Genomic DNA, 12,315 nt, shown 5'->3' with positions numbered 1-12,315 from the left:
TGGCTTCGGGATCGGGCTTGCTTGATTAGCATAGATGGGGCAGTCTCTTCATAGATCAGCACTTTCAGCTCATAAATTGTGCCCATTCTGGCACTAATGCCTCTCTGACTTCTTGATGAGGATTTTACCACTATACCAATGAGAGATGGCGACAACATTTGTATAGATTGATCTTTAATTGGCCATGGGGCAGCAGAGTAGGCTACCTCGGCTTGTGCCGTGAGTAGGTAAGGAGCGTGTGAGAATATCCGTGTGTCCTCATTAGTGTTTTAACGGTGTCCTGACTGCCCTCCAGGCCTAAGAGCTCATCACAGTCCTGCTCGCAACCACTTCCTCTCATCATTACAGCAGCACTGTAACCACAAACAAGCACCAGTGGTCTGACTCACGCCGCATAGTGCAATGACCCCCCCCCCCCCCCAACGCGCGCACACATGCGCTTTTGCACCTGCACGCAAGTGCACCTTATCATAAGTCCTTGACTTCTTTTTAAGCATCATCAGGCTCATCCTCCGTTTGGGTTTGTCTCACAAGGAGTTTGGTTTTGCTGCTTAATAGGTTTACACCTGTCCTTTTGGCCTTTGTGAGAACATTATCTAAGAGCCCTCTCCCTCAGTTTACAAGCACACAGTAATCTGATTACCAGGAACAACCTTTTGATAGTTCGATAAGGGTTTTTACTATTAATGCGATTACTTTGTAGTCTTGCAGTTGTTTCATGATCATATTATGGAGCGGTAGTGGAATAAGGACATGGGCACCCAAAGGACAGACACACTGCAATTTTGCTTATTTTATTTTTTGCACATTGGTGTACTTTTAGCTTGAAGGCTAAAAGTAGAAGACAGCCTTATATACCCTACACATAGTAGTAGAAGACAGCCTTATATACCCTACACATAGTAGTAGAAGACAGCCTTATATACCCTACACATAGCAGTAGAAGACAGCCTTATATACCCTACACATAGCAGTAGAAGACAGCCCTATATACCCTACCCGTAGCAGTACAAGACAGCCCTATACACCCTACCCGTAGCAGTACAAGACAGCCCTACATACCCTATACGTAGCCGTTCAAGACAGCCTTATACACCCTACACGTAGAAGTACAAGACAACCCTATATACCCTACACGTAGAAGTACAAGACAACCTCATATACCCTACACATAAAAGTAGAAGACAGCCCTACACGCCCTACACGTAGCCGTAGAAGACAGCCCTACACGTAGCCGTAGAAGACAGGCCTACATGCCCTACACGTAGCAATACAAGACACATCCCTATACACCCTACCTGTAGCAGTACAAGACAGCCCTACGTACCCTACACGTAGCAGTAGAATACAGCCCTATATACCCTACACGTAGCAGTAGAATACAGCCCTATATACCCTACACGTAGCAGTAGAATACAGCCCTATATACCCTACACATAGTCATACAAGACAGCCCTATATACCCTAAACATAGCAGTACAATACAGCCCTACATACTTACACTTAGCAGTAGAGGACAGCCCTACATACCATACAAGTAGCAGTACAAGACAGCGCTACATACCCTACATGTGGCAGTACAAGAAAGCCCTACATACCCCACACGTAGCAGTACAAGACATCCCTATACACCCTACCTGTAGCAGTACAAGACAGCCCTACGTACCCTACACATAGCAGTAGAATACAGCCCTATATACCCTACACGTAGCAGTAGAATACAGCCCTATATACCCTACACGTAGCAGTAGAATACAGCCCTATATACCCTACACGTAGTCATACAAGACAGCCCTATATACCCTAAACATAGCAGTACAATACAGCCCTACATACTTACACGTAGCAGTAGAGGACAGCCCTACATACCATACATGTGGCAGTACAAGACAGCCCTACATACCCCACACGTAGCAGTACAAGACAGCCCTACATACCCTACACGTGGCAGTAAAAGACAGCGCTACATACACTATACATAGAAGTACAAGACAGGCCTACATACCATACACGTAGAAGTAGAAGACAGTCTTACATACCCTACACGTAGCCATAGAAGACAGCCTTATACAACCTACCTGTGGCAATATAAGACAGCCCTATATACCCTACACGTAGAAGTACAAGACACCCTATATACCCTACACATAAAAGTAGAAGACAACCCCATATACCCTACACGTAGCCGTAGAAGACAGCCCTACATGCCCTACACGTTGCAATACAAGACAGCCCTACATACCCTACACGTAGCCATAAACCACCCTACATACCCTACATCTAGCCGTACAAGACAACCCTACATACCCTAGACGTAGCCGTAGAAGACAGCCCTACATACCCTACATGTAGCAGTACAAGACAGTCCTACATACCCTACATGTAGCAGTACAAGACAGTCCTACATAGCCTATACGTAGCAGTACAAGACAGTCCTACATACCGTACACGTAGCCGTAGAAGACAGCCCTATATACCCTACACGTAGCCGTAGAAGACAGCCCTATATACCCTACACGTAGCCGTAGAATACAGCCCTACATCCCCTACATGTAGCAGTAGAATACAGCCCTATATACCCTACATGTAGTTGTACAAGACAGCCCTATATACTCTAAACATAGCAGTAGAACAGTCCTACATACCCTACACGTAGCAGTAGAACAGTCAACATACCCTACACGTAGCAGTACAAGACAGTCCTACATACCCTACACTTAGCAGTACAAGACAGCCCTACATACCCTAGATGTAGCTGTAGAAGACAACCCTAAATACCCTACTCGTAGCAGCAGAAGACCACCCTACATACCCTACACGTAGCAGCAGAAGACAGCCCTACATACCTTACACGTAGCCGCAGAAGACAGCCCTACATACCCTACATATAGCAGTAAAAGACAGCCCTACATACTCTACATGTAGAAGTACAAGACAGCCCTACATACTCTACACATAGCAGTAGAAGACAGCCCTATATACCCTCCACATAGCAGTAGAAGACAGCCCTATATACCCTCCACATAGCAGTAGAAGACAGCCCTATATACCCTCCACATAGCAGTAGAAGACAGCCTTATATACCCTACACATAGCAGTAGAAGACAGCCTTATATACCCTACACATAGCAGTAGAAGACAGCCCTATATACCCTCCACATAGCAGTAGAAGACAGCCTTATATACCCTACACATAGCAGTAGAAGACAGCCCTATATACCCTACACATAGCAGTAGAAGACAGCCCTATATACCCTACACATAGCAGTAGAAGACAGCCCTATATACCCTACACATAGCAGTAGAAGACAGCCCTATATACCCTCCACATAGCAGTAGAAGACAGCCCTATATACCCTACACATAGCAGTAGAAGACAGCCCTATATACCCTCCACATAGCAGTAGAAGACAGCCCTATATACCCTACACATAGCAGTAGAAGACAGCCTTATATACCCTACACATAGCAGTAGAAGACAGCCCTATATACCCTACACATAGCAGTAGAAGACAGCCCTATATACCCTCCACATAGCAGAAGACAGCCCTATATACCCTCCACATAGCAGTAGAAGACAGCCTTATATACCCTACACATAGCAGTAGAAGACAGCCTTATATACCCTACACATAGCAGTAGAAGACAGCCCTATATACCCTCCACATAGCAGTAGAAGACAGCCCTATATACCCTCCACATAGCAGTAGAAGACAGCCCTATATACCCTCCACATAGCAGTAGAAGACAGCCCTATATACCCTCCACATAGCAGTAGAAGACAGCCCTATATACCCTCCACATAGCAGTAGAAGACAGCCCTATATACCCTCCACATAGCAGTAGAAGACAGCCTTATATACCCTACACATAGCAGTAGAAGACAGCCTTATATACCCTACACATAGCAGTAGAAGACAGCCCTATATACCCTCCACATAGCAGTAGAAGACAGCCTTATATACCCTACACATAGCAGTAGAAGACAGCCCTATATACCCTACACATAGCAGTAGAAGACAGCCCTATATACCCTACACATAGCAGTAGAAGACAGCCCTATATACCCTACACATAGCAGTAGAAGACAGCCCTATATACCCTCCACATAGCAGTAGAAGACAGCCCTATATACCCTACACATAGCAGTAGAAGACAGCCCTATATACCCTCCACATAGCAGTAGAAGACAGCCCTATATACCCTACACATAGCAGTAGAAGACAGCCTTATATACCCTACACATAGCAGTAGAAGACAGCCCTATATACCCTACACATAGCAGTAGAAGACAGCCCTATATACCCTCCACATAGCAGAAGACAGCCCTATATACCCTCCACATAGCAGTAGAAGACAGCCTTATATACCCTACACATAGCAGTAGAAGACAGCCTTATATACCCTACACATAGCAGTAGAAGACAGCCCTATATACCCTCCACATAGCAGTAGAAGACAGCCCTATATACCCTACATGTAACTTGCAACCTTTACACCTCTGTCAAAACTCCAGGTGATGCCTGCATTGCTGTTACGTGCTTATTTGTTGAAACAGCCATTTCTGGGTTAGTCTTTGTGGCCCAATTCTATGACCTTTTGCTGCATGCGCAGTATCAGAACACTAAAGGAAATGCGATTAATGTATGCACTTGCCACTGTGAATCAGAAGATGCATGGAATCCAGTTCTGTAAATCGGGTTAAGCCGCCACCCGTTTCCAGTGTAATTTGACTAAGAGAACCCGATTAAGGTGTTTATGTGACAGGGGTTTATAATCCGAGTATAGCCTTAATCTGATTATGATCACATTTTTAACGTGTGTGTAAACGCGCTGATTGAGGGTGATGCGCGTCGAGTGGGGAGGCACACCTAACTGCTGTTCGCTCGTGATGATGTCTGAACCAGCTTTTACTGCCGGCAGTCACAGTTGGGGTTTATGGCGTTGACCCCCCCCCCCCCAACATTTAGGTACCGCATTCCCAGCTGTACGTACTGATATGCTTAAAGACTGATGCACCCTAATGTGTGCTGCAGTGCACCTTTTGTTTGAGCCTGTAATATTTATAGCCTTAATCATAGCATCTCCAAGCGTGTGTCTGTAACCTTCGAAGAACACCATTCATTTCCATGCTCTTCTAATCCTAATCATCAACTATAAATGAGCCTCTAAACTCAGTATAATGAAAATACCATTTCACTATATGGCTTGATTTATGACTTGAATGGTAAATGAGTGAGGAACGATTTTTTTAGCGCAGCGTGGTATCCTGCCTGAGAGCTGAAGGAGGACTTCTCATAGAGGCATTTAGGAGTTTTTTAAAGTTTTAGTGAGTACTCGCAGGAAGACTAGCTGTGGCATTTCAGTTCACGGGTCCCCAGAGACGCAGAAGGCTCCCTGGACTAGCCTTCCAATTGAGTTTTCTAATTCTCATTTTGAAGTTCCTTTTCCTTTGAATGTAAAGGACACAAGGTACAATTTATGGTTTCTTTCAATTATTTAGATCATTAGGTCATTATTTTGCCAATAATTAGATCATTATATTGTGTGTCTACCATACTCACTGCTAAAACCATATGAACTTTTGGAAATGTGTGATTAGTTCACTCGAAGTAATCACTCCTTTGTCTGTATGGTTAATTGTAATTCAGCAAACCACCTTGGCTATTTTTGTGAAAATTATATATTATGAATTTCAGCAGTTTCACAGGCACTGTATATCAGCTATTTTCCGGGTTGCTCACAAATATCTAATACCTAAGGCTTTGATATTTTGCACATGGATATAATAATTAATAGCTCATTTATGTTAAATAATTTTTGTGTTGAATCTTTTTTCAGTTTTTCTTGAACTGCTCTAGACAGCGGATTACAAAAATCAATATGTGCCTTCTCGTTGACTGATTAATTTTTTCTCTTTTTCCCCCCTCGGCATCACCACAGCTATCCAGCAAGTGTTGGAAGGTAAGACCACTGTTTCCCTTCTTTTCAGATCTGAGCTAGTGAGGCTGACCTGACACCCTGCTTCTATATCCCTGGCCCGCCTCTCATTTTGAAGGCCTTGTCAGTTTGGACCGCAGTCCTGCTGGCTTGCTTTGGGCTGAACCGAAATGACCCACACGGCTGAGACGAAGCCCATCCGGGCAGGCGACGGAGGTGGTGGGCCAGGGCCTCTTGCGTGGCCCTGGATGTGTGCAGCAGCAGCCGTGGGTGAACCGGCCTGCTGCTGGTGTGGCTCCTCGCTGAAGAGGATCTCAGACTTTAAGTTCAGGAGAGCGTTTGCTCTGGGGGTGTAGGTGTGTGTGAGAGGATTGGGGCGGGCAGTAACGGACACGCAGAGCGTTGGAGTTGGGTTGGGCCGTACAGATAGGATGAGAGTGGCGTTGGAGAGGAGACCCAGCAGGGTTGGCTCAGCACCCTGCAGCTCACAGCAACCTTAAGCCAAAGAGATGCACTGTGTTTCTCCCGGTGTCTATGCACATCCATAAATATCTCTGTGTTTGGAGTCTACTCTGTTCCAGCATGACTAGAAGGTGCTCTCTGTTATGTTTAACATATATGTGCAACTGGCTTGACTTATTGATGATAATTGTCTTTTCTGAAGTTAATAACTAGACCTGTTGTCTAGGCACAATGGCATGTCTGTAAGAGCAAGTCTGCTTTATCTGTTTATCTGCTTCACCTTATAAAAGAATTTAGGTAATCACATATGTTACAGTATATTAAATATTATTCTTTTCTTTTTTTTTTGCTGGCAAAGTGCTTGGTAATTAAACATGGAGAATGATGGCTGCCTTTTAAAAGCCTTCCCCAGCCACCCCCCAAAAAAATTAGCTCCAAGTATCACTCTAAGTTTTAGCTCCAGAGAAACCAAAGCACACCTTTCCCTAGTAATATCTGCTTTGTCTTCTGTAATAGCCTGTATTATGAAGTGGATGAGCAAGCTTAGTAATTGCAATTCGTAATTTAACTAAGAATACCTCAGTGCTGAATTCTCACTCGTGAATCCTCATATGTACCACAATGCAGTATATTGATTAATAATATCCTTAAATCGATTCAGTATCAAAGTAGAAGTAATGTATGAACCTAATTTACCTGGAGACAATGAAAGCCTTATTCGAAATTCAAATTCAGTAAATGAATTTTCCATTTTTAAACCCAAGAGCTATAAAAATGAGTTATCAAAATAATTCCTGACACAGTGCTCTTTGTATTTAAAAAAAAAAGGAAAAGAAAAAGGACATTTCAGGCCACATACATTCAAAAATATACAACACAGCTTGTTGCTCAAACATTCAGACACCAAAAGGTTCCTGGGAAAGTTCTCAGGTGACTTTTAGATGTACGCACTTAAAAATGGCCAGTGCCAGTATGGACGTACGGCCCTAAAAAACGCCAGTGCCAGTTCATGAAATACTGGCACTACTGCCTAGCTGCAATGGCAGATATTAGGGTCCTAGAGGAAAGGGTTTAACCCATATTGGTTGGTTATTCTGAATAAACCTCAGGCGGTGAAGCCTTTATCTCTGAACTGTTGCTGCTGAAGAGAACAGAGTCTAAAATCCAACTAGTCAAATCCAAATGTGGTGACATCACCGTGGCAGTACTCCCACCCGCCTGCTGAAGCCTTTGTCCTTCTCTGAGAGCATCTACTGTAGGCCTGCGATCGTGACCACTTACAGGGCTTACTTTACCCAAGTGGGGAGGTGGGTTATCACAGCGGACACACTCGTGCGCCAGAGGCTGTGTGAAGCCTCAGTCGCCAGCATCTGCTTTCAGCCTTTCTCTTTAATCATCCCCCCCCCCCACCCCACCCTCGGGACGAGGCCGGGGGCTTGGACAGCGGTGACATCAAAAGGGCAGCGTCGCGCAAAAGACACACGGCAAAGAGAAAAGCGTTTGAGCCCTCATTGGACATGAGCGCCGTGCGGCGGCGGCACGACCCGTCTGCTGCGGAATGCATGAAAACAAAGATGACGCTCGCTGAAAGGAAGGCCCCCCCCCCCTTTCATCACAATGTAATGTGACATCTGAGTAAGGCTTAGATACACCCCCCCCCAACACACACACACACACACACATGCACACACACACACACACACACATACACACGCACACGCACACGCATACACGCGCACACACGCACACACACACACACGCACACACACACACACACACACACATACACACATACACACGCACGCACGCACGCACACACACACACACACACACACACACACACAAATGGAAAATCTTGCTCTGTAGAATGATGGAAGGTGTTGGTGATTGGCCTTTAAGGAGGGGGGGGGGGGGGTTAGCCTGTAGTCTCAGCCTGGATGAAGGCATGGATGAATCGCAGCATGAGACAGATGGGCAAAATTGATTTGGAGGTGTGAGGCACATGAGAGCAGGCCTGAGCCCTGTGTCCTGGCCCTGCAGCAGGAACGGGTTTCTGTGATGCTCGGCGAGCTCCAGTGCACCAAAAAGGCATGTGAAGGATGCGTCCTGCCAAAGAGACACGGATGCCCGAGCCCGACATGCCCATATAATGATGTGCCATGTCATGCCACTTAAAATGCTAATGAATACATAGACGGACAGCATACACGCGTTTCAGTAACAGCGACGCTCCATTTAGCAGGCCGTGGTCTTGCACTGTGTTCTCGGCTCCACACTCCAGGCTGCTGACACCCTTATCGTGCCTCCAGATCCCTCTCGGAGGAGAAGTTCTCCTCAAGCAAGCTGCTCCACCTGGAAGCGGAGCGGCTCGCGGGCCGTGCCAGGCCGGGTGGAATACCTACTAGGCTGGAGCCCTGGGGGAGCGGGAGGTTAATCCAGGGTCCCTCCTGCAGCGGGCAGTGCGAGGCAGGGCAGGGAACCCGCCACATGCCCCGCTGGGGAAGCATGCGTCAGGCTCAGCGCTCAGAGTCCGGCGCCCTCCAAAGCCAGGGCTGTAGCTGGCACGCCGGTGGCCAATCGGCTCAGAGCCTCCGTGACCTTGGCGTAATCCCCATGCTGGAGGCTGAGCTTTAAGAGTTGCAGAGAGGGACTTTGAAAGAATCCCTCCTCTGCATATTCAGCCTCCCTCCCCGCTGTGCCACAGCTAATCAGAGCAGGTCACAGCTGTGATACGCCGTCCACGTATCACAGGGCAGCTAGAGTGATGTCCATTGTTGTTGTGTGAGGAATGTCTCTGAAAAGTCACATACAGAAAGACTTCCGTTACTGCTGGATGTGACGAGGGCCTAACATGCCATGAATTGAGTACTTAAGGATTTTAAATGTTTTAGATTTATGGGTAAATTTGCTTGCAGTCATTCTTAAAGTATCAATTCATTTTCTATACAAATCTAGGGCTTTCTGCCATTGTTTCTTAGTTATGGATTAATTGATGAAGAGCATGCTGTGTTTCCCTGCTGACCCTTGGGCTTCCGACTGAGGCTGGGCTTTGCCATGGAATTATATTTTCCTTTGTAGTGGCAATTCAGTAAAAGTCACATCTGAATTAAACAGATTTATTAAGGCAAACACTCTTTTGCCTATATTAATTCAATTTTGCGAACATTCCTAGCAATAAAATGGCATTTCCTTGATGAGCATTTTTATTACAGGTTTTCTATTTGTTTAGTTTTGTGTCATTTTTGCATAAAATTCAATAACGGCTGGAAGAACGGTATGGGTAAACATTATCATGCCATATGCAGACACATTTTATAAGGCAAGCCTTTTTTATTGGTTCACTTTATTTGAACAGATGAAAGCTGTAAAATCACATACATGTTTTCCGTCCTATTAAATGGCAGCGCTGAATTTGTTTGCTGTACATGGTGGAGAGGCGAATGGCCATCATATCTGGAACAATGGAAATGAGAAAACCGGAGTGTGAGAGAGACGGAAGAGGCGGGGCAGGCGGGGGTGGGGGGTGGCTGCTTTGGGCAACGTCATGCTACTGGAGACACATGAGCCTGTTGCTATGCCAACGCCGCTGGGCCACAGCATCTTAATGCAGACGTCCACAGCAGGGCCCTAGACGTCAGCCTGCACCCGGAGAACACCACCGCGAATTTGCATTCAATGCAAAAAAAAAAATAAAAAAATTTAAATGCCTCTTTAGAAAACCCCACACCTCTGGGCTAATCGCACGTCTCTTCCCAACTCCTCTCCGTAGCTCCCAGGCCAGTCGGCTGCTTTACTGTTACAGCCCAGGGCTAACAACGGAGGGAGGCGTTTCAGGGCTGGCCGTCACCGTCAGTCTCGTCTTCAGCTTAAACTTGCCGAATAAATTCAGCTGCTCAATAAATCGATAGCTAAAACGCAAATGGCTGGTCAGTGGTTCTAAATGAAAGGGCAGTATGTTGAGTCCTTTAATGGAACACAGCATGGTATTAAAACAGAGCTGAAGTATAAGAGTGAATTCAATTAATATGTAATGATTATTTCTGGCTGTGTTTGTTTCTTTTAGTTAAGGCTGTTGAGCAAGAAATATGGTTGTAAACACAGCAGAGTAAATGCCTCCATTTCACAGTAGAGCAGCTCCACAACCTTTCTGCTGTGCCGGCCGGTGTTTAAATATTTGTTAACGAGGAGTGTTGCGTTTTAATCCTCCAGTGATTGGGTGCGCATTCGCCGTCTCCCGCGATGCTCCTGCTTGGTTGCTTCCCTTCATTACTTTGCAGGATGTAAGTCATTTAGTCTTCATTGCTCGGAATGTGAGGAATCACAGCGCTGTAAGCCGCTACCCGAGACGGGCGAAGTGGCGGTGCTGGCACACGCCTGGCGGCTCCGACCTCTAGAGGGTCACTAGGTGCCGGGTGCCGGAGTGGAAAAAATAATTTGTGGGGGGAGGAGGGGGGAGGGTTGTGGGAGCAAAACCCCAGCAGACTTGGTGGAAAAAAACCCAGCAGACTGTCAAATAAATACCCTGAACAATGCCTCATATATAAGTAAAGAACGTCTGACAGCTTTGCAAGTGTGAGAAGACTATGAATCATGTTCTAAAATGCCCTCTTACGCCATTAAAAGTAAAGAACCAACATTTCCCCAGATGCACTGAAACTTCATCAGTGCAGCCCTGCTGAAATCTGCATATGAGTTGCGAGATGGTTAGTTGCTAAAAGTGGCCAGTACATGCTCACGCACTTGAAATGTGATGACTGTGTGGGTTGTTTGCTCACTAGATATGATATATTCTGTTGGCATTAAGGTGGATATTATACTTTACCACAGCACAGAACACTTCGGCGATGCATTCATTTCGAGTAGAGCTTTACTAATCATTTGTGAATACAAATATATATATATATATATATATATATATATATATATATATATATATATAGTTTGTTTGTTTGTTTTTATTTTCCACACCGTGGAAATTGTGGCCTAATCTTAAAAACAAACCTACCCGCCTTCCAGCGTGCATGCATTTGTTATTTTAATGGATTGGGTACACTACAACCTTTTATTTTCGTCTGTTCTTTGGCAGGGTTATCTCTCTAAATAGCTTTATTTGTGATGGAATGAAAGTGGTGTTGCTGCTAAAGGGAGCCTGGTCGTTTTTTTTTGTTTTTTTTTGAGGAATCCCTCGACCAGCAAGCAAGCAAGAACACCGGCGCAGCAACTCTGCACCGCAACCACACTCGCACCCTTTGCTAGAGTGAAGTGCACGGTTAATGAGGGCCTGCATCCGTGCGGGACACTCCTTTTCGAAACCTTTCTCTTCTGCATCGTGGCTCAGAGGAAACCCCGCTGGCGTCTGCACCCGGCTCCCTTTTCAATCGAACAGCGTCTTCGTTGCACTGTGGCTCACAGTGAGGAAAGAATGGGCTTTGGTTAATGAGACATTATGTGGGCTTTCTTATGATTACTGCAAGGTGATCATGTGTTGCGGTATGTGCAGGCAGGGCGGGTCACGTTCTCGCTCCCAGGCACCTCGTTACGCTGCCATGGGGACATGCTGAAAGGACTTTGCTCAGGCTGCTTCTTGCACATCACTGATCTTTGTCTTCCACTTGTAATGACCCAAAGTTACTCTTAAGACTGTGAAAGCGTGCGGTCTTTATGAAACACTTTAGCGCTACCATCAGAGACTTCACTGTGCCTTTCGGCGCAGCAGTAGTTGGCTCTTGATTTGATTTGTGAAATGGATGTAAAACGTATATGTATTATTTTTTTTCCAGTTCCTGTTTTTTTCTGCCTCATATACCTGCAGATTGCGCGCACAGTTTTTCAGCTCTAATTGCGCGTTTTAACAGGCATACTGTCGATGGACATAGTTATTTTCTTTAGGGGAAATAGGCATCAAGGTGCTTG

At 45.6% G+C, this 12,315-nt stretch overlaps 1 protein-coding gene across 1 annotated transcript in view; it reads left to right on the top strand.

Annotated features, from left to right (window-relative positions):
* The window catches only part of nrxn2a (neurexin 2a), a 212,124-nt gene that overhangs the window by 35,572 nt on the left and 164,237 nt on the right, over window positions 1-12,315 (top strand). The window contains exon 3 of the mRNA XM_035527281.1: window positions 5,944-5,964. Within this exon, the coding sequence (XP_035383174.1) occupies window positions 5,944-5,964 (21 nt within the window). The remainder of the gene's footprint in view (window positions 1-5,943; window positions 5,965-12,315) is intronic.

This window comes from Electrophorus electricus, chromosome 6 (genome assembly GCF_013358815.1).
Source record: "Electrophorus electricus isolate fEleEle1 chromosome 6, fEleEle1.pri, whole genome shotgun sequence".
In the NCBI taxonomy this organism is placed as follows: domain Eukaryota; kingdom Metazoa; phylum Chordata; class Actinopteri; order Gymnotiformes; family Gymnotidae; genus Electrophorus; species Electrophorus electricus.
This window is presented reverse-complemented; position numbering and strand designations above follow the sequence as displayed.